General features: G+C 48.4%; 1 protein-coding gene across 1 annotated transcript in view; it reads left to right on the forward strand.

The window, feature by feature from the left end:
* Nucleotides 1-7,236: 7,236 nt before the first annotated feature.
* The window catches only part of LOC136661488 (kin of IRRE-like protein 1), a gene marked incomplete at its 3' end in the record, with an annotated part of 38,523 nt that continues 23,108 nt past the window's right edge, over nt 7,237-22,651 (forward strand). The window contains exons 1-5 of the mRNA XM_066638770.1: nt 7,237-7,242; nt 8,046-8,213; nt 10,430-10,559; nt 11,507-11,607; nt 12,398-12,580. Coding sequence (XP_066494867.1) covers nt 7,237-7,242; nt 8,046-8,213; nt 10,430-10,559; nt 11,507-11,607; nt 12,398-12,580 — 588 coding nt within the window. The remainder of the gene's footprint in view (nt 7,243-8,045; nt 8,214-10,429; nt 10,560-11,506; nt 11,608-12,397; nt 12,581-22,651) is intronic.

A 22,651-nucleotide genomic window follows, 5' to 3' on the forward strand; every position in this document is an offset into this window, starting at 1 on the left:
AGCCTAGGCTCCAGATTCCCCATGAGAAGCATTCCACAGCTTTTTCCCAAAGTGTCTTCTGAAAACAGATGGGTTGGTGTCACGCCACCTTTGCAAAAAGAGACTTGGAAATCTCAGGATACGCCTGCTTCTCTTTAGTGTGGGCAGCCCCTCCCCCTTGATAACATTGAAATGATTTCGCTCCCACCCATTCTTTTTTTCCCCACATGCCCAAAATATTCAGTGTCATCACTGTGACAAGTAACATTTCAGGCCTAGTGCCTGAAATGTCTGCATTGGAAGTCAAAAACTGATGCCTGCCACGCTATGACTTTCCTGCAACACAAAATCAAAAGGAGAACATATATGTGGGTTCGGTTGTGCCCGTCAACCTGGAACATTTATACATAAGAAATGTGTTTTTCCAGCTGTAGGAGTCACTTGAGGTGCCCTGAGTGTGACACCTGGGGCGGCCTGTACTCCCCTTCCCCCCGCCCACAAACACTTGTACTGTGACACTACTGGTGGTTGCTCTGGAATGTGCGCCTGGGAACGAGTCCTGAGTTCACACAGCCTCTTACTGCAGCGGTGATTGTGCAGGTTGACCAACGGATCAGAAAACAGGGGCTTGGGCTTCTCTTGTGCCTTTTATCATCAGGTTAAGGCAGGGGTGTCCAAAGTTTTTGGCAGCAGGGCCACATCGTCTCTCTGACACTGTATCGGGGGCCAGGGAAAAAAAGAATTAATTTACATTTAGAATTTGAATAAATATACATAAGTTTACATAAATGAATATATTAAAGATGAACTTCTATGAATGAATGAAGGTCTTGCAATAGCTCAAGACCCATAAAAGGCCTTGCACAAAGCAAGGCTGGCCTTCCCTTTGCTGCTGCTACTGCATCACAGACATGAAACAGCAAGCAGTGGAGGAAGCCCTCATTCCACAGCTCACGCAAGAGGTCAAACAGTTGCTCTCATGCTGAGAGCAGTTGCGTCAGGCCAGTGTGGGCTCCAACAAATCTCCGGAGGGCCAGAGGCTCATTGGAGACTGGGGGCTCCCTGAGGGCCGCACTGGGTGGCCTCCAGGGCCGCAAGAGGCCCCAGGGCCAGGGTTTGGGCACCCCTGGGTTAAGGCACAGAAAACAGCAGATAAAAATTTTCACTGCACTGGTAAGCATTGTCACTTGCGGATTGAACACAGAAAGCTGTCTAATACACACAGGGCCCAATCCAATCTAACATTGCAGCACCACTGCAGCCATGCCAAGGAGATGTGTGCTGCATCTTGGGGTGGGGGGGGCAGTCACTGAGGTCTCCTCAAAGGAAGGGAACATTTGTGCAGTGCTTCATTGTGGCTGCATCAGCACCGGAAAGTTGGAGAGCATCAGTGGCGTCACTAGGGTTTGCGTCACCCCATATGGGAGGCCAGCACGTCACCCCATGATGGACCTCCTCCCATTCAGTGGCCCAGGCAATGCCTTGGGCAGGGGGTGTGGTGATGTACCCAGGGCTTCTGAGAGGAATTTTATCAGGGGGTACAAAGTTTCTTTTGGGCCCCTTTGCAAAGGGGGGCGAGTGAAACAGCGCGGTGGAGGGTGGTGATAGGCAAGCAGAATAGGGATAGGGAGGGGAGAAACAGGGTACAAGGAAGGTAGAGACAGCTGGAAAAGTCTTTGACACCCAGGTCTACCAACCCATGTGGCATCAGTAGTGTCCCCAGCAGACAGCAAGTCTGAGTAAATAGGAAAACGTAAGATCCCAGGAAATTTCACCCCACTCCTCCCGTGCGTGTCACCCTAGCATGCGGGCTGCACCGAGTGATGCGCACAGGGGGATGACACATTCCTGGCCAAAATTTGGGGCCCTAAGGCTGCAATCCTATAACACTTTCCTAGGAGTAAGCCTCATTGAACTTACAATGGGACTTACTAGTAGACATACATCAGATGGTACAGAAAGGGCCCAATCCTAACCAGCTTTCCAGCACCGATGAGACCACAATACAGCCCCAAAGAAAGGGAAGACATGTTCCTTTACCTCGAGGAGGCCTCTGTGACTGCCCCCCCACTGCAGGATGCAGTGCATGCCCCATTGGCATGACTGCATCAGTGCTGGAATGTTGGATAGGACGGGACTCTAAGTCTGCAAGTTACATGCTGGCTCTGTTCCGGAGGTTCCCTGCTTTTCTACAGAGGTCCCAGGTTCAATCTGTGGTATGTCCATGTATGGTGGGGGAAAAATGCCACCCTGAAACCCTGGGGCAGCTTTCAAAAGACACGGAATTTCTTCTGGGGGAGGAACCAACTGGCACTCTTCAATTTCCTCTCTCTCCATTCCTCTCTGCTCCATTAATGAGGCCTAGATTGTGCGACACCCTTTGGCACAAACGTCACACGGAGAGTGACATGCAGCATTTATTATCTGGAAAAACCCTCCCCCTCCCCCGAGGGCTTCTTCCACAGCAGCTGGCAGACGGTGACTTCATTCGGCCTACCGAAGCGCATCATGCTACACCAGGGGTCGGCAACCTTAAACACTCAAAGAGCCATTTGGACCCATTTTCTGGAGGTAAAAAAACCTCGGGAGGCACAAACCCTTTTGACATCTAAAATGAAAATATGTAGTTCTTTTTTAACCTTTATGCTCTTATAGGTCCCATTTTTATAATGTAGCCCCCTCTTGTAGCTTTTAGTTAGTTTTGTCACACATTCTTGTCCTGTGTTTTCAGACACCTGGTCCCCGATGGTGTTTTGCCTGATTCCAAGGCCATTCTCTGCCTGGAGAATTAGGCCCACTTTAAGCAAATTAGCTCCCCTTCTTTCCCCCAACAAATGACCCTGGTTCTGCCCTGCAGCCCTGCTGGACCCCACCTCCAGGGTAGCTCGCCTGTTCAACCTGCAGAGGTCCTCTCTCCTGCCAGCAGCCTCCCACCACTACAGCAGACCCTGGGTCCTCTGCAGGTCTTGGGCACAGCAGCCACACTTCAAACTCCAGTGTCTCCAGCAGTCCACTAGTCACAAAGTCAGTCAGAGTATCCAGGGCAGAGTCCAAAGTCAATAAGCCAAGTCACAGTCCAAGGTCAGATTCCAAAGTGAGTCATTCAAATCAGTCAGAGTATCCAAGTCAGCGTCAATAAGCCAAGTCAGTCAGTTTCCACTCCAACCTGCACTCTTTCTCCAACCCACACCCCCTTCCTGCCGCAGGTGCTCCTTATATCCCTGAGGGCCCTATTGCCTTCAAGTGGCTGCAGCTGTGCAGCACACTCTGCTGGATGCCCAGGGCTTACCCTTAAAGGGGCCACTGCTGACACCACATCTACCTCCTCACCAGATCTACCTTGATTCCAATACATATGGTGGTTATGACATCTGCTTATCTTACATGGATAATAAAGAACTCCCCCCACCTTCCAGAGGCACGCTGCTGGAAGGAAAAAAGGACACAGACTCCAGAGGTGGGGAAGAGAAGAAGCCAGAGCTGAGGGGGGGAGGTGGGGGGGCAGCCACAGGCCAGCTTCTGCCCTGCCTGCCTGTCCTCCCTCACTCAGGCTGCAACCCTCTCCACACTATCCTGGGAGTAAGCCCCATTGACTACAATGGGACTTCTGAGCAGTTGGTTGGAGCTCTCAGGTTGCAGTCCTCTCCACATCTTCCTGGGAGGAAGCCCCACTGACTACAGTGGGGCTTACTTGGGAGTAGACCTGCACAGGAGGGAGCTGAGGCTACAGCCCTCCACACCTTCCTGGGAGTAGCCCAGGGACTACAGCGGGGCTTGCTCGCGAACAGACCTGGTGGGCGCAGGCTCCCACTCACCCGTCCTTGTGCTTGGCCTTGAGCAGGCTCCAAGGCTGCCATCCCAGGCACCCTTTCCTGGCAGTAAGCTTCATTCGCTGTAATGGGGCTTACTACTGAGTAGACACACAGGATGTCTCCTCTGCTGTGGAGGAAAAGCCTCTCCTTGCACTGAGTGGGGACCTGCTCAGGGAAAGGCGGTCTGCAAGGGCTCGCAATGGCTGAGGAGGAGGGCGTCCTGCTGGAGAGTTGGGGAAGGGAAAAACAGGGAGCTTAAGCCTGCAGAGCGGGCAAAATGGAAAAGGGAAACCAATGCGGGGCAGGTGGGGGTGAAGGGAGAGGAAGGCAGGGGGCGGAGGGAAGCAGCCTGCCCTCCCAACACAGCTGCCTCCTGTCACCCCCTTTGCCACGTTCACCCAGAGGAGCCGCAGCAGATGGCTGAAAGAGCCACATGCGGCTCATGCGGTGCCACCAGGGTCCGGCCCTTGCTTTCTGTGGTTTGGGGTCTAATCTTGTTTTCAGGGGAGGGGGGCAGGGAATTGTCTGCAGCTTAGACTAAGTGGCTCAGTTAAAAAGAAAACACACATGCCACCACCCTGTCCTTATTATTTTAGACTCAAGTTTGTTACCATTTTTCTTGCACAGTTTGGGGGATTTAGAACACAAGCCATTTCGAATATCCCTCCCCATACACAGAACCACCTCCATCAGGGCTACAGGATTCATCTGTCTACAGCAGTGGTATTGGAGCTTTTTGTGTGTGAGAGATGACCCCCATCAATAAATAAATAAAGTGTGAGAAGCGGGGCCCACTGCAGCTCCTGCCCCCTCCTGGGCCCGATCCACCCACCCCAACCCCCGCCTGCCCCACTTCCCCTTCCTTTTTGTGTCTTCACAACGACCCTATGAGGTGGCAACCTAAGCAGGATCCACCTTAGGAGCTGTGGGGCAAGACAGCGAGAAGAGGCTGTGCAGGATTAGATCTTTGAGAAGGCACTGCCATTATTGGATTGGATCCAAGTCCTCTCGGACAGGCTTTGAAAGGCTGCCATGACCTCCCCAAATGAGGCTTTGCAACCCCATTGGGGTTACGACCCACAAGTTGGTCTGTAGGATTCACCGCTTTCTGGACACTGCTGGGGTTACGGCAATATGGTCAGAGAAAGCCGAACTTCTCCCTCCCGCTGAACAGGCCTTGCCGGGGCCGAAGCAAACATGCCATATGGATGCTTCCACACACACACCCCCAGGAGGGGCTGTAACTTAGTGGTACAGTCCTTGCTTTGGCATCTTCAGGTAGGGTTCTGAAATCCTGGCTGCCAGGCTGCGTGGATCCAAGTTGCTCTCTATAGTCTGTTTTAGTGGGAAGCAAAGCATGACCGGTGTGTGATTCTCCAGAAACGTGGGGTGTTTCCCATCATCTCCGATTCCTTCAGCTGCCAGAAGTCAAGGATGGCATTGCTGCCCCCTTCCCGCCCCACCGCGCACACTTCTTCTGGGTTTGGCGACAAGCCCAGCCTTCCTCCATCTCAGCACAGCCAGCTGGTGCTGTGATGCACTCAGCAGCCTGAATCACCTGGAGAGGACAGAGGGATGAGGGGGGAAAAAAGAGAGACAAACCTTTTCCCTTGTCTTCCTCTCTGTGCCTCCATCCCAGGGCCTGTGCCATCATTAGGCCAACTAGGCGGCCGCCTAAGGTGCAGACCCCAAAGACGCGCAGTGGTGACTTTTGAGGGGCACCGTTGAATGCAGATTAGTATTTTTAACCCATGTAAAAACTGTTACCCTGCACATGCCTGATCTCATCTGATCTTGGAAGCTAAGCAGGGTCAGGCCTGGTTAGTACTTGGATGGGAGACTGCCTGGGAATACCGGGTGCTGTCGGCTTATACCATAGTCTTTCGAGACTGAAGGTGGCCAACCAAAAAACCAAAAAAATGCAACTGACAATTTATATTTTTTTAAATTTCATTTTTATTTTTTCCATGAGACGTCTGTTTATGAAAATTGAAACTGGCAATATTTGGGAGGGGAGGGGTGCAAGTAGGTAGCTTTGCCTAGGGGGCAAAATAGCCTGGCACCCGCCCTGCTACACCCCCAGCCCCCCAACATCTCTGCTCCTTTGCTTCTCCAGGGTTACATTCCTCCCTTGCTTTCCTGGCAGTCTCCTTCTGCAAGAGGCTGGCTTGGGGTAGCCACGATCCCCTGTCCAGCCTTCCTTCCACCTTGCCTTGTTTTATTCCTGCAGCATTTCCCATTTATGAGATTCTGTGGTGTGTGTGTGTGTGTGTGTGTGTGTGTGGCGGGGGGTCAAACAGGTGGAGGCTTCATCTCCCCTCCATCTCATCTCGCTAAGTGCTGTGCAGGGGGGAGCAGGAGAGGGGATTAGTTCCGCTGCCAATTAACCACTTCCCTGCCACTCCAGTTTCCATTTCCCAGCTCCCCCTTTGCCATCATTCCCCACCTCCCCTCCCATGTAGAAGATTCTGGGGCAGGTAGCAGTTGGGGAGGCTGCTCAACCCTCTTTGTTCCCTCCTTTTTATCAGGATGTCTGACCGCGCTCCACCCTGGCCTGGAGGGAGGTCAACCTGCAGCCAAACTCCAACAGCTGTTTAATGGCAGAGCAGCGGCTTAGCCAGAGGCTCCAACTTAATCCGGGCCTGGCTTCTCCATTGTCCTCCCCCCTTACTCTGATGCACCCCCGCCCATGCCATTTTTCCCAGTCCAATGGGAAAGTGCGGCCCCCCCACGGGCATTGCACATGCCCCCCCCCCCGCTCTTGTTCTCTGTCCCCTCTTCTCCCACCTTGTGTTTTCAGGCTGGATAAGGGATTCCTCATTTCCAGCCATTGCCTCCTGTTGTTCCAGCCATTTTTGCCCCCTGGCACTAGCAGGATTCTGACAGCCTTAGTTCAATCCCAGAAGAACCAAGACTGCAGGGGAAGTGGGAGTGGCATGAACCCTGGCAATTCTGCCAGCCTGATCCACAGCCGTCCTGGGCCTCTCCTTCTCCCTCCCCGCCTCCCGCCATTGGGTGCCGCTACTGCAGCCACCACCCTCTCAACTCATTCTCCAACCACCTTGTCTCTTCTCAGCCCCTGCTCTGGCTGGTTCTCATCTTTGGCCTTGAGCCACCCCTGGCGCTGCCACTGCTGGTTTCTCAAGCTCTGGACTCCCATCAGTGCCCTTGCCTTCAAATGCTCTGCCTAGCACCAGCGGGAGTTCCTTTCTGCATTCTGGGTGCTTCCTGGTCTGTGGCCCTTGGAGCAGCAGCATCGCCAAAAGGGGCAGGGGGCTGCACTATCCTGGGTACCACGCCTTGAGTCAGAGGCCTCCGAAAGCCACTCCCAGTTTTCAGTAAAAAAAGACACCCCCTCAAGGCGTGGTACTTTCCTGCCCCCATAGGTGCACCACTGATATAGGGGATGCTAAAATTTGGAAGGGGCATGGGTTGCAATGGGGGCATGGCGGTATGAAGACTTTTTGTGCCCCTGGGTGCCTTAGCTACACCACCGGCATCGAGAGTTCTTTTGGCCAGGCTGGATGAAGTCATGAAAACCATTTTGATTCCAGAGCTGGGCAGTGGCATTGCAGGGGCCACAGACCGGGACCCCTTGGCAGGGTGGGAATCAGGAGTCTGGGACAGTACCTGCTTCTCAGCCCTGATGCTGGCAGGTTGAGCTGCTCACTGCCAGATGTGGAGGCCCCATCTGGACTTGCCCTGAGGGTGACGTCCTGAGAAGAGGCAGAGATGCGCTGAGACACTGGGACTCATTAAGATGGGAGGGACAGATCCAAGATGAGAGGGGTGCTGGGAAAGGAACAGAGGGGAAGGCCGGAGAGGGGAGGGAGAGGAAGTAGAAGGTGAAGCAGGGTGGGGGGGAGAAAAGGAGGTACCCAGCCAGTGGGAGTGGGCCCAAGCCGAGCAATGGCTAAGGGAGGGGCTGGTGATGCAGTGTTCATTTCCATCTGGGAGCTGGTCTCCATGGCAACAGAGAAGATCTGGCAACTCCGTGGGGAGTGGTTACCACAGCAACAACATCCCTGCCCACCAAGTGATGGCGGTGCAGACAAAGGGAGGGGGAAGGTCGAGGTGGAGATTTGGGTTGGCGGGGGAGCAACAGCAGGAGAGGCCTCTTCATCCTTGCTCTTGCCAGGCATCGGACTCTCCTGGCACTGCAAACACACCCACGTGTGCCAGGGAGCGCAACAGGAGGGATGAGCGGTTTTTGAAAGGTGCTGGTCTCTTTCCCCTCCCTTTGGTGTGTTGCAGGGGACGGGAGCGGCACTCAGGCCAGCGCTCGGGGACCCCCAGGTGGCCCTGTTCTGTGGGAAGCTGCTCTTGCATCTCAGTGTCCAGATGGGGCACTGGCAGCCCCACGCCTTTGGGACCCACACTTGTTTCTGCACCAGGGAGGAGATCCGCAGCTGCTGCCAAGAGGTACATCAGCACCGCACACCCAGCTGGACTCCCAGAGCTCACTCAGACCCTCTTCCCCTCGTCCCTTTTCAAATCCTGCTCCCCGAACCTTTGCCTCCACCTGCACACCTGGCCTTGTCTCCGCTTGCTGCTGCTATTAGGATGATGATGACGACGATGATGATGAGGAATACTGCTTTTCAACAGTTAGTAGCAAAATAAATCAAGAAATGGTTTCCTGTCACCAAAGGGCTCACCGTCTTAAAAAAATACAGAAGAGGCACCAGCAATAGCCACTGGAGAAGATGCCATGCTGGGGTGAAGAGGGACAGTTGCTCTCCCCCAGCTAAATAGAAGAGGACACCCCTTTGAAAGCTGCCTCTCTGCCCAGTTAGCAGGGGTTAACTGTTCTGACTTGGCCCTAAGGTTCCACCAGCACGGAAGCCCCACTTTGTCCCTCTCGTCCCAACAAGGGCTATTTCTCTCTCTTCTTCCCATGTGTGCCATTGGATCTGTTCAATCTCTGTGGGTTCAAAACAAGGGTCTGATGGTACTGATATAGCTGAATATAGGTGCCCCCCTGAAGCTTAGCAGGTGGGGTAACCCGGGTGAGGGACCAACTGGAAACCCCACATCCACTGGGCTGAGCACCTTGAAGGAAAGACAAGCTGCAGCGGACCCAGTTGTAAAATAAAGAAGCACAGTTGATCTGTGGCATGGTTCTTGTTTTGCAAGCCTGTTGGAATGCCACAGTGGTCCACATTATGAGATTGGGACAACTGGGCTATACAAGACTTGCTGGCATACAAAGCTTGGGTCAGGTGTTCCCTCGTTCGGGGTGCGCACTTCCAGTCTCGCATGCATTGATATGAACCCCCTCCAAGCATGCAAACATCTCCAGCTGTTGCCACCTGGTTACACACACACACACACAGAGTAGTGATGCTTCGGTGTACTATTCCTGCACAAGGGAAAACCACTCCCCCTTTATTCACAACCCACGTGTTACACCCTTCTCACAGCCCGTGCTCATTCCCATGAGTGTCAGGCCAGCACATGAGCACCGCCCATATGAGCATTACTGGCAGTGCCACCCCTTCTTGGGGCACATACTCTCTGCAAGGCACATCAGAGCCTGCTCATCAGCCGTTTGTCCTAAGGCAGGGTCCTCTGTCTGGGTGGCCTTGATCCTTTTTCTCCTACTCCTGTTGATCGCACCCATTTAGCTGCACTCTCTGAGGTGTCTCACTGTCTTTGCACAGTTCAGTGCTCTCCTTGAGCACGCAACTCTCTTACCCCACAAATGCCTACGTATTATATGCGCATGCTGAGTGCTTCCTTTAGGAATCCCGTTCATGGATACCCCTAATATTTCACTTTAATCCCACCCTCCCACCAAGTAGCTCCCTAAATAACTCCAAGTAGCAATACGTAGCTTCACAGCAATCATGTGAAGTGGGGTATGACTTAAAGTAGCCTGAGGTCACCCAGTGAGTTTCATCACTGTGCAGGGATTGGAATCCAGATCTCCCCTGGTCCTGGTTTGACACCACACCGGTAAGTTGCTTCTCATTCTGGAAGTCCAGTCGACCTCATTCGATAGTGCTGAGCCCGATGTGTAGCCTGCAGGAGCCAGAGTTACTTCCGTCTCTGAAACGGAGCAGGTCTGGACTTGTCCAGTTTCTGACTGGTAAACTGTTTAGGGCAGTGGTTTTCAACCTTTTTCATCGAATGGCACACAAACATGTGCTAACATTTCAAGGCGCACCATTGATTTTTGGACAATTGACAAGGCACACCATGCTGTTGGATGGAGGCTCACATCACCCCGTGGCCATACCAGTAAATGCCCCTTCCCCAAGTATACCTGCAAGAACATTCGTAGCACACCAATGTTGAAAATCCAGCATGAAAATCACTGATTTAGGTGATCTGGGTATGCGGCTCTGAGTCTCTTTGGAGCAAGGAAGGTCAGCGTACAAATGCAACCTTGTTCCTTGTCACGCGCAGTGGAAAGGGACAAGAGAGGGTTAAGGGACAGGGAGCCATTAGTTATTTGATTTTTTTTTCTATAAACTGCTTTGTGAACTTTTTGTTGAAAAGTGGTATATAAATACTGTTAATAATAATAATAATAATAATAATAATAATAATAATAATAATAATAAAGGGGTACCCATTTGACCCCTCCCCATTCCTCAGTTTCCTGCTGTGATGATTATCCTCTTTTCCATCAGGTGTATGCTGAGTTGCAAATCACTAAAGCCGTGGAGGGGACCCAGCCAGTCACAATTGACAACTGGGGCAAGAAGGGGAGGCCCAACTGCAAGGGTCATCAGCACATTGTAGTGCCCTGTCGATGCCTGGGTAGGTGCCTCTGATGCAGAATGGACCCCTTGTGTTCCAGGGGACAGTGAAATCTGGATTCTTATTCCCTGCCCACTCTGTGGGATCCTTAGTCTCTCAGTTTGTAAAATGGACATGAAGATGAACTTTGGTGCTATGCAGATAAAGGTAGTTACTTTCAGGGTGCTGCAAGTGTTTGTGCCTTATGGGGCAATTCTACACATCCCTTATGGGGCAATTCTGCATGTTTTTGACTCTGACGGAAGTCCTGCTGAGTTCAGTGAGGTTCACTTCTAAGTATGGAGGCATAGGGTTGCAGCCTGAAAGTGCAAGACTGCCCATATTAACTCAGAAGTGAGCCCTACTTTGCCCAGGGGGGTTTGCTCTGGTTGCATGTGTGTAGGAGTGCAGATTGAGGCTGCAATAGTAACCACACTTTCCTGAGAGTAAGTCCCATTGAACAAAATAGAACTTACTTCTGAGTAGACCCGGTTAGGATTGTGCCCTAAGTCCCTTTAATGTGGACAGCTGTGAAATCACTTCTGGGGAGTATTTCTGATGTATAGGGCTTCTCTTGCAAAATGGTTGTATATTACCTGTTGACAAATTGGTACTGATGGATGTGTGCCATCTTACATTATATTCTGGATGGTGCAATTTCTTATGGGGCAATTTTACACGTGCCTTACGGATCAATTCTACACATCTTTCTAAGGCCTGGGCAGAGACACTCTAGTCTACCACTCTCTTATCTTCCACACTTCTGCTCTGTTCCCCATTTCCTTTTTGAATCTCGAGAGCGGACAAAGACGTTGCAGAGTTGGGTTGATGTGCACCTTGCCACCCCTTACCAATCCACAACCTGAAGCATCCATCTCAGCTGGCCTCGTGGATGAGCCAGCCCTGTCCTCTGTCACAGGGCCTTGAAGGAGACAACAGCTCTATCTCTTGCTTTCTCTCTTCCCCAGTGGGCGAATTTGTGAGCGAAGCCCTCCTTGTGCCCTTCCTGCACCAGGAGAAGACGGACTCCTGCGAGAGCTGCTTGTATTGGCACAGTGTGGCCAAAGAGGTGAGTTGTCTTGATTTTCTTTGTGAAGGACGGTGGGTGTCTACCCATCAAGCAAACTCTGCTGGGGGCGGGGTGTGTGTGTGTGAAGAGCCTCCAAGTCTGTTAAAAGATGCTGAGAGCACAGCACAGATGGCCCTGCCGGCATGGAAGTGATTTCAGCTGACTGAACTCACAGCTTCCTTTGAGTCGGGTGCCAGAAACAGAGGTTTGCTGAGAGTTTCCTGTTAAAAATCCCTGAAAGGTGCCACAATGCTCCATGTGTGCGTGCCTGCCTGATATCAGGAAAGCAACGGAATGTGGTATTAGTGGTGCAATTCCAATGAAGAACATCAGTTTTGATTATTTTTTTTAAAGCAAGTTTAACGAAGGCTAAGATACCATTGGAACAATGCCTGGAACCTCGAGAGGGAGGGCAGCGCATCAGTGGCACTGGTCAGAAGGGTGGAGGGTCTGTATAGCTCCTTGCCCTTCCCCACTAGTGGCAGAATTCTGCCAGCGAGTTAAAATGTCAAATATAACATGTGCAGATGACACTTTGGGGGCTTGAACCTGGGGCTTTTTGTGTGTAGAGCACACACTAAGTGTACGGTCTTTTTTTCTTGTAGTGCTCAAAGAGATCAAGCATGTGTAAACTATGCAGGCGGAACAATTCAGCACAGTTTGTGTTATGTTGATGCACAGTTGCTTTTTCAATGTGATTTGATTTGTCTTTTGAGCATAGAGTGTTGCCACCCAGGTGGCCAAAAAGTGTTGCTCTGCGAGGGTTCTGATGTTGTCCTCCAGTTCCTAGGCCTGCAGCAGAGAGCAGCTGGAGCTTCACAGCTATGGGATGCCACTGCCCTGCGGGGCTGACCACTTCCGAGGGGTGGAATATGTCTGCTGCCCCGCTCGTCCTTCGCCGGTCAGAGTGGAGCAATCCACCGAGGCCGGCCCCCCCGAGCCTTGCTCACCTGAGGGAAGAGGCCTTGCACAGGTGAGCATCTGTCTCACTGTTGGGACAGCCCCTTGCAGGGGTTGGCCAGGTACAGGTTACTTCCTGATTTGGAGCTGGGGAGAAGCTTTGCACCTGCTAGGAGAAACACAACCACATTTGCTTGTGTGTAAAAATTTTGCGCTTTGCTCCCCCCGCAGGGAATGGCTCCGAGGGAGGGGCCACTTGCCCGCTGCACTGAGGCTCCCTGCCAGCTGAGTGCTCTGCCCCCCCTCCAGCTATGCCACTGGGTACAGGCAGGTGTGCGGAGCCAGCTGCTTGCAGGGACCAGGGCGTGCCACCTTCTGTGACAGACAGAAAGCACCTAGTGACACCAGAACACTCATTCCGACACTGCTGAATCCCAGGGCCTAAATCTGGTTTCTACTTCCACATCAGCCATGGTCATGATTCTGCAGGTATTTGACTGATTGCGAATTCAAAGCACATACTGTACTCACCAGTTCTTCCCTGCAGTATTCCGGTGGGTGCTTTCCTGTTGGCAAACACAGCCTGGCACAGTGGGACAAAAAGCCCTTGAAGCCTTTTTTACTGTGCTCCCTGAAGACCCGGTGTAAGATGGTCTTGGTGGCAGCACCAACCAATCAGCCTTCCTCATTTACATCACTGGTTTGAAGCCCTGAATGGGTGAGAGAGAAGGCCAATCAATCAGAGATGCCTGCTGGGCCTTTTTCTTCTTTTAACTACAAAGTCTGTTTTGTTTTCTTATTTGTTTGTGCCTATCTCCATGCACTGAAATCCCCTTTTCTGTCCAACTTTCTCAGTCCATCCCAAGCCACCACTGCCCTCTTCTGCAGTAGCTGTAATCGCACCGCTGTGTCCCTGAGCTCTTATACACTCCTTCCTGGAAAGTGGATCCACAAACTAAAGAGCTACTGCAGCAGGTCGGTTGCCTCCTGGATTTGACACCAGGAGTGTTAAGGAGTGTCATGTATGCATTCCCTGGCCCGGTGCATATGGCTTGCAGCAGCCAATGCCGCAGCAACCCCAGCATCCCAAGTCCAGGTGAGAAATTTCTGCGGCCCCTCCTTTGGCTGCTGGGCCCCCTTTTTCACTCTGTGCCTGGGTACAAATTACCCCCTCTCATGGGCACTGTTGCCTTGACAGGCACCCGCTAGTCATCGCCACGGGACTGCCTCCTCCTCCCTGCCACCCTCTTGCAGTGGCTGCAGTGGCTGTCCTAACTCTGTCGCTGTTTCACCATGTTCCTCCGAGCTTCACCAAGATCTTTCCAGACTAGAGGACCACATATTTTGGCAGTCAATAGCAAGCAACCTTCAGCTGATCTGATGGAGGGTCAAGCAACTGTTCAATACGGGATTCTCTGATCTCATTCCGATGGAGGCCAGGGAGGAGTTGCAATGAAGGGGCATCCGTCGTATGGTGGGATGAGTCGAAGCTGTTTCTTTCCCTTGCAGACATGCTGATAAATTCCTCCTTGAACCAAGACTCTATCAAGAATGCACTCCGCATCCTGAATGCAACTGATGTAGCACTACCAACCATCTTCAGGAACAACAGCTTCATCCTGGTCAGAGTAAGTTAGCATCACAAGGGACAGAGTACTCCTGACCCCATATGAGAGTGAGTGACAGCACAATCCTATCCTTGGGCTGCTCTGCTGGAACTTGTGTTCCAGCAGCACAACCTGACTTATCACATTGCGAAATACAACACTTGAGCACACTGCTGGGTGGCTGCCAGAAACAGTTAGTGGTGCTGACCAGGCAGCAGTGGGTTTCCTATATCCCCCAACAACAGGTCAGCGGGGAGGGCAGGTGTGTGCATGGAAGGGGAGGGCTGGGGCATTCCGTGGGAGGGGCAGGAGGGGGTGGATCCAGCAGCAATGGTGCATGCTGAATCTAATCCCCCCTTTCAGAAACCTCCCTGCCCCTTTTCCCACCTTGGACATACACCACCAACACAGGTGGTGTATGTCCAAAGAGACCCATCGCTAGCCCCAGGGCTTATGTGGGGTTAGTTAAAAAAATAAGTAAATGCTTTTTACTTGCCTCCCATAAGAAGATAAGAACAGCCCCACTGAATCAGGCCATAGGCCCATCTAGCGCAGCTTCCTGCAGTGGCGTAGCTAATGAATGTGTAGCTCAAAATGATGCCCTGGAAGTGATTTCACAGCAGGAAGTGATATCAAGCCCAGGCTTTTTTAAAAGTGCAAATTGGGGGGAAACTTGCCTCCTCCCCCAAGGAGCTCATCACCCACTTGATCTGCCATCTCCCCCCAGCCAGTGGCATAGCTAAGGCATCTATCTGCTACCTGGAATCAAAGATTTTGTGGCCACCCCCATGACAAAATCAAACTTTATTAAGTAAATACATAAAAAGTTTGCCCCTTATTGGTTCAAGACACTGTGCTGGGGTGATGAGGGATGGTTGTTCTCCCCCTGCTAAATAGAAGAGGAGCACCACTTGAAAAAGTGCCTCTTTACCAGTTAGCAGGAGTAGCTGTATTATGATACATGGAAATGAGAGCTGACTCATATTCACATCTTACTGGTTCTCTGCTGTATCATAAGAACATCTCATTGGCTCTCAGAAAAATCAGTCTCATAAGTCAGTTTTGAGTTAAAGTTGGTTTTTGTTCTTTAAGGCAGTTGTATTTTCGTTTTCTGGTTAATTGGCCATAACTTTTGATAAAATACAGTTATTCTAATGTGGTTTGTTTAACTGAATTCTGCATTAAATAACCTTTCTAATGATATATAACATGATGGTATTATTCGTATATACAAGATTTGCACAATTTTGGCCACTAGTGTCAAGCTCAGCTTGTTGCCCCCCTAAAGCTTGTTGCCCGGTGTGACTGCTACCCCCTGCACTGCTATCCCACTGGCTTCCTGTATGTCACAGTGGCCCACCAAATGTCTCAGGGAGCACACAAGACAACAAGAGACCTACATCCCGGTGCCATCCCTTGCATATGGTGTTCTAAGGTAACCCACTTCTAAAATCAGGAGGTTGCACATACACTTCACGGCTTGTAACCCGTGATGGACTTTTCCTCCAGAAATTTGTCCAATCTCCTTTTAAAGGCACCTAGGCCAGATGCCATCACCACATCCCATTTGTCTTCAGGTAGTCCCCACCTACCATAGGATGCAGTGTGCTCCTTTGAGGTGCACCTGCATTGCTGCTGCTGGTGGGTGAAAGGATTGGGGCCTGAGTGTGTGTGTATATGGGGGACATCTAATTCATTCCTAATTCATTCCTCCCTTTGACTCACCATTCATTTTTTTGGCTTTCTACCCCTTTGTTTCTTGTGTCTGGCTCTATAGTTTCTGTCTATTAACCTTTCCACCCCTCCCTGGCTATGCAACATTTTACTAGTAATAATTTAGACCCGTCTCTTGGTCCAAAGGAAAACATATGAGAAAAGCAAGGAGGAAAGGGTGTGAAGCCTTACATGGTCTGAGGCCTCACTGCGTCCTAAACTTCAGGGTTCTTCCAACCTGGAAAGGAAGAGGAATGGGGCTGAAAGACTGGGGGAAAATGTAGGTGCTTGGAGGTTAAGCCAGTAGTTCTCAACCATTTTAGCCCCATGATCCACCTTCAGCATGGAGCTGAGCAACCCAGATGTTTTGGCGGTGGCGTAATGATGCCATCACATCGCTGCCCAATCATCTGGGTTGCTAAGCTTTTGCATTTTTTTTAAACACAAAAAGCTCACCTGTGGAACATGTTTTTGTCAGCAAGAACACAATGCATCTCAGCCCAGAGGGGGCCAAGCATTCTGCTTTCCATTCTACAGCCCACTCTGGTCCTTGTCGCGTTGTGTTCTTGCTCATGAAAACATGCTCAATGAGAAAAACACACTCCAGAAGGTGTGCTTTACAAGTAATAAAAAAAAAAAAACCCACAACAGCTCAGCAAACTCAGGCCATGTTATGCAACCTGCTAAAAATCAGTTTGTGACCCACTTGTAGTTGTGACCCACAGTTTGAGAGCCACTGGTTAAGCCAGGCACAAACACAAGATGTTCAATTGTAGAATGTGTATTATTGCTAACATGGCATGGAAGTGAAGGCAAATAACCTTAACTAACCATTTCCATGCTTTTTTTGGTGCACATAAGCACCTTCATTGTTGGCTTAAACCAGTAGTGCGCAATCTTTAGGAGCCTGCAGACCACTGAGGCAAAATGAGAATTGTCGTGGACAATGTGGAACCCCCCCCTCGTTCCCACCTCACCCCCTACACACAAAAAATGCACAATCAGAGAGAATGGACCGCCCACAACCACAGCTAATATTTCAGTGCTGGCTGTGGGCGGTCTGATCTCCACGCTCTATGGTGGTCCATGTGGAAATGCTCACTTGGCAACATGGAAGTGATTAAAGGCATGTTGTTGTTTTTCCTGAGACTGTGTGGACCACTTCTCAGGGTCTCACGGACCACCTGTGGACCACAGCTTGGGAACCAAAGGTTTAAACCAAAGGTGGTGGTGTTTTATTTTCATCTTAATCATTGTTAAATATTTACAGTCACATGAAAGCGTAAGACCCAGTAGTTGAGAGACAGGTTGGAAATAAGAATAAGGGCCCAATCCTCTCCAACTTTCCAGTGCTGATGGAGGCACAATGCAGCCCTGAGGTATGGGAACAAATGTTCCCTTACCTTGAGGTGGCTTCCTTGACTGCTTCCCCACTGCAGGATGCGGCACACACCCCTTTGGTATGCTGCATCAGCACTGGAAAGTTGGATAGGATTGGGCCCTAAGGCAAATTCATGGCTCCTGACAAATGTGACTCAAATGGAACCTTCTCAGTTGATGAAAAGGCTTTTGAACTGATTAACACAGTGGTCCCCAAAATGTGGTTTGGGACCCACTGGTGGGTCATGCCCTGATTTTTGGTGGGTAGCATAAGGATGATGGAAAGATCAGATAACTAATTGCCTCAAGCCCTGAAGCTATTCAAAAATGAATGAGTGAATGAATAAACCTTGATTGGGCATAGACAGAGAAATCATAAAAGCAAACATAATTAGTCCTAATCCCGTTGATCAAAAATGGAGTTAAGATACTAAATTACTAATAAAACATTTACAGTTCAACATAAAATATCAACATTTTTGACAAATTACATTAAGAAGGCTTAGAAATCACCAAAAGTAAAAATTTAGAAATTCCCTCTAGCACATCTGGTGAGCAGTCATTTAGGAGACACTTCAGTTTTGCCTCATCCGAAAGCCCATTCATTTTGCCGATTAGTGGAGTCATGTAAGTGTGGCGGGATCTAGTGTGCCAAGGACAATAAAAAAGAATGTGTATGATTGAGTCAACATTTCCCAAATTACAAGGGCAGAGGCGTTCTTTATATGGTATTTGCCTATATCTGCCTTCTGTGACCTTGGATGGAAACACATTGAATCTTGCCCAAGGAGATTGCACGACGTTCAGAAGGGTTGATCAGAATACTTAGATAAGGAGCCATTTGCCCATACTTTAGCGGGATAGAGAAATTAAGAGGGGAGCAAATTCTAGAAGCAAGTTCAAAGAGGTTTTGTGCCTCAATGTCTAGTATTCTTTGCTTCATGCTTTGATAAACTCCAGGGAATGGATAGAATCTTAAAAAATCCAAAGAAAAACCAATGGATTCGATTTTTGATTTAATTTGGCTATACCATTTAGAAGAACCAGACTCAGATAGCATTCTGAATAGGAGACTGCCTGGTTTCACGTTATAATGGAATTGGAGCCAATAGCGTACGGTTAAAGCCATGCTCTTGATACTAAGAGCGATTGTCCGGTCTCCAAACATAATGCAGAGTATGGTACAGATTTAGGTAAACCCAGGATAGCCCTCAAAAATTTAGCTTGGATACTCTCAAGGGTGTGATTTATAGCACTAATCCAGATAGGGCACCCATACAGGAGCTGTGCTGATAACTTGGCATTAAATACCTTGAGAGCAGCTGGTATATAACGATTGCCCTGACTAAAAAAGAATCGATTGGTGCTCTGCAAAGTGACACGGGCCAAGTTGGTAAGCAATTTTTGATGAGTACCCTAGCAAAGATTGCAGTGGAAGTGAATTCCAAGTTATTTAAAGCTTTTGACCTGTTCCAGTTTCTCCCCTCCAATAGACCAAGTGCCTGGGCTCCATGATTTTGAAAAGACCATAACTTTGGTTTTCTGAGAGTTCAATTCGAGTTTGTTGCACTTCAGATAGTCAGAAGTTCTATTTAAAAGTCGCTTAAGTCCACTAGGTGTACAGGAAACTAGCACTGCATCATCTGCATAAAGCAATGTTGGAATATGCATTGAACCTAGTTTGGAAAAATGTCCATCTATCCGAAGCAAAAAGGGGGTAAAATCGTGTAGAAAAAGATGAAAAAGAGTGGGTGCTAAAATGCACCCCTGTTTCACTCCCCTTTTGACTTGAATTTTGGGGGGTCAATTTCCCCAGATGTCAATTTAATTTGGCAGGTGGTGACTGTATAAAGTTTCTGAATAAGAGATAGAAGTCCAGGGTCTATATTGAGTTTAACTAGTTTGTCCCATAGCAGCGATCTATTAACAGAGTCAAAGGCTCCTTTAAGATCCAGAAAAGCAACATATAAGTTTTGATTTTTTAGCCTTGTGTACTTGTCAGTCAAATGAGCTAAAACAGCACAGTGATCAATTGGTGAAGATCCTTTTCCAAATCCTATCTGATCCCACCCTGGAAGGCCCAGATCTTCCATCCAGGATAGCAGCTTGTTTAAAAGATGTTTTGTATAAAGTTTTGCCCCCACTGATAAAAGGCTTATAGGTCTAAAATGGGAGGGATCAGGATGGTCGCCTTTTTTTGTAAATAGGCACTATAGTAGCATTTGTCCATTCAGCTGGTATTATATCTGTTTGGTCCACCACTGTGAATAATGAGGATAGAATAGGGGCCCACCATTCGGGGTCCACTTTCTGGATCTCTGACAATACCAAATCTGGCCCAGGAGCTTTCCCTTGTTTACTTTGAGAGACTAGCTCTATCATTTCTTCAGTGGATACAGGAGGCCATGGGGTGGTTGCTGAAGGATTTAAAGTAAAAGATGCTAAGCCACTTTCACCCTCTTGGCAACATAAGGTGGAGAAAAAGCGGCACCACTCGTGTGGGGAGATGACCATCTGAGAGCGAGGTGCAGTTTTCTGAGCAGAATTGGTGATTATACCCCAAAATGGCTTAGAATTTTTATGTTCTATGGCGGCTAGTAGTTTATACCACAAGCGGGAAGCATCATTATGTGGCTTTTCTTGGATCAGTTGTTGCAGCTGCTTCTTTAGAATAAAAGATGTATCGGGAATTTGAATATCCCCTGAATAGCGGTACTGCTGGTAAACGGATCTAATCTGATTTTGGAGATCCATACAATCCCTATGAAACCAAGGGGATATTGTTTGGGATCCCTCCCCTGTAGCACCTTTAGCAGAGGGTATACTAGTGTAGGAGACTAAAGTGGATGAAACCCTAGAGATTAATAACTCATATATCTGAATTAGTTCTATCGGATCTGACTCGTTTAAAAGTTGGATTCTATAGCTCTTGTATGGCTCCGTGTAGAGCAGTTTGCTCATTTTCTGATTAATTGTAGTATTCCACATGATTTTAGGCCTAATTTCATATTCATTTTCAAGCTCTACATCAGGGGTAGAGTACTGGAAAGAACCTCAATCTAGCTTGAGTATGAAAGGAAAATGGTCACTCATTGCTAGATCATCAAGCAAAAAATCAATAACATTGACCTTGAGGTGAAGTGTGGAACCAAGAAATAATCTATAACACTGGAACCAATGGCTGAAGCAGAAGTGAATTCACTTGAATTGGGGAAATCTACAAGGCCATTTAACCATATTGTATTAAAATTGAGACAGAATCTGGCCAAATAGAGGCCAGCTGCATTCGTTTTATTATCTTTGGAAAATCTCTCTAAAGAAAATAAATCAAGGAGAGATGAATCAGGATCTAAGTTTGCGGCAGTACTGAGCAACGGCTCTGAATTTCCAAGCCTGGCGTTGAAATCCCCACCAATAAGCCAATGGCATGAAGGAAATTCCATGTCTAACTCCTTGACAATTTTAGAGAAGGTGCTCCAATTCTGGGATAATAATTGGCTGTTCAAGCCAGGAGGAAGATAAACCTTTCCAATTATTAATTGGAGATGGTTAAGAATAAGCTTGACTGCATGACATAATTTGCTAGTTGTCTTGGTGACCACCAGTTCTGAATTGAGCTGGGAAGAGACAAAAATTGTCATCCCCGCTTGCAAACGCCCCTTGGAGCTTATTCTATAAGCTGGAATGTTGTAGGAATTAAAACCTTGAAGGTGTAAAGGAATTTGAGACCAGGTTTCCTGCAAAAGGATTATGTGAAAATCACATAAATATCTCTGGAAAGTCTCATCGTTAACCTTGCTACGCCATCCCGCAATATTCCAAGAAAGAAGTTTTAAATATGTCCTTGATGTGAAATCATGTATTGCAGATGTAAGTCAATCTCCCATCAGATTGACTTACATCTGCAATACCTATTCAAAAATCAAATAGCTGCTAATTGACCTGCAAAGAGCTCAGCTTCTGCAGTCTGCAAGGTAGCTGCTAACTCTTTTTTTCTGGGCATTATTGCTTGTAAATAAATAAATATTTTTTTCTAGATGGCCTTTCATTTAAAGTCTGTTAAAGCTAGGTGGGTCCCAATAGAGTGTTGTATTGAGAAGTGGGTCATGGTGCTGAAATGTTTGGGAATCTTCTGGATTTGATCATTGTTGTACATTGGACTGTTTATGTTTTACGTTCGGGTGTATGTTCTGAACTTGTAAGCTGCTTTGGACATTTTCTTTCACTAAAAGACCAAGACCATTTTCCATGGAAAAGTGGAGTATTTACAAAGTTGAATAAACCAAGCAAGATTTGACGCTCAGAGATGTTGCATTGTTTCAGGTCTTTGGTGCATTCCTGACTCCTGAAGAACTCTTGGAAGCCGTGGCCTTCCTATCTGGAGCTGCCCAGAGCTCCTTTGAGGTGTTTGATATATATTGCTTGCTCCGTCAACTCCTCAAGCCGTTTGGCAGTAAGGTAGTGAAGGTAAGGAACTGCAAAGATATTATTATTATAGAAATTTATACCCCACCTTTCCCATGCTGAAGCAATTACCCAAGAGGACTTACAAAGCTCCATAATAAAATACAAAGTAGCATAACAGGTCAGAAGGAAAAACATCCAACAAAGCATTAAAAACATGTTAACAGTAAGCAGTGAAACACAAAACGAAGAAACAAAGTAAGACCTGACACATATTATTGAGCCACTGGGAGAACAAATAAATCCAGAGAGACAGTCTGGATAGCAAAGAAGGATCTTGGTTTTGAACTGGATCTCTTGGAGTTGTAAATCAATCCCATGCCATTGGGATCCTTGCGCCAGATCCTTAGCATGTTTTGAAGGATATATTTATATAGTTTAAAAGGAATTTTATATGCTAGCCTTTCTGCTTTATCATCCTTGCACTGGTAGAATGAGGTACTGTAGTATTTTTCTGCAAGTGCATTGTCACTAAGCACTGAACATTTGCATTACCTTTGAGCGCCTGCATTTGCATTACAATTTGCATTTGCATTACCATTGCATTTGCATTACCATTGAGCACAGGCAGAACACTGGTCAGGGGCAGAAGCACTTGGGCAGCAAATCGGTGGGCAGAACCCAACAAATGGAGTTGGGTTCCCCCCCCCCCCCCAGGGTGACCAGGTATCTTCTTTTTCCAGGACATATCCTCGTTTTCAGCCTCGTGTCCTGGAAAAGAACTTTAATGTCCTCCTTTTCCCTGTGAGTGGGCCCCTGCAGGCAGCGCAGAACTGTCTTGTAATTAATGTTAAATGTAATAAATTATAAGTAATAGAGTTTTGAATTTAAGAAGTAATATTGTTTTATGATTGTGCCCTAAGTGTTTAAATTAACCACATGAAATCAATACATGAATGTTCATAGCTTTTATTGTGTCATGTCCTACATTTTTCTTGGAATTCCTACATTTGGGGGTGCCTGATCCTCTTTTTGCCGTT

This window comes from Tiliqua scincoides, chromosome 10, assembly GCF_035046505.1.
Source record: "Tiliqua scincoides isolate rTilSci1 chromosome 10, rTilSci1.hap2, whole genome shotgun sequence".
In the NCBI taxonomy this organism is placed as follows: Eukaryota; Metazoa; Chordata; class Lepidosauria; order Squamata; family Scincidae; genus Tiliqua; species Tiliqua scincoides.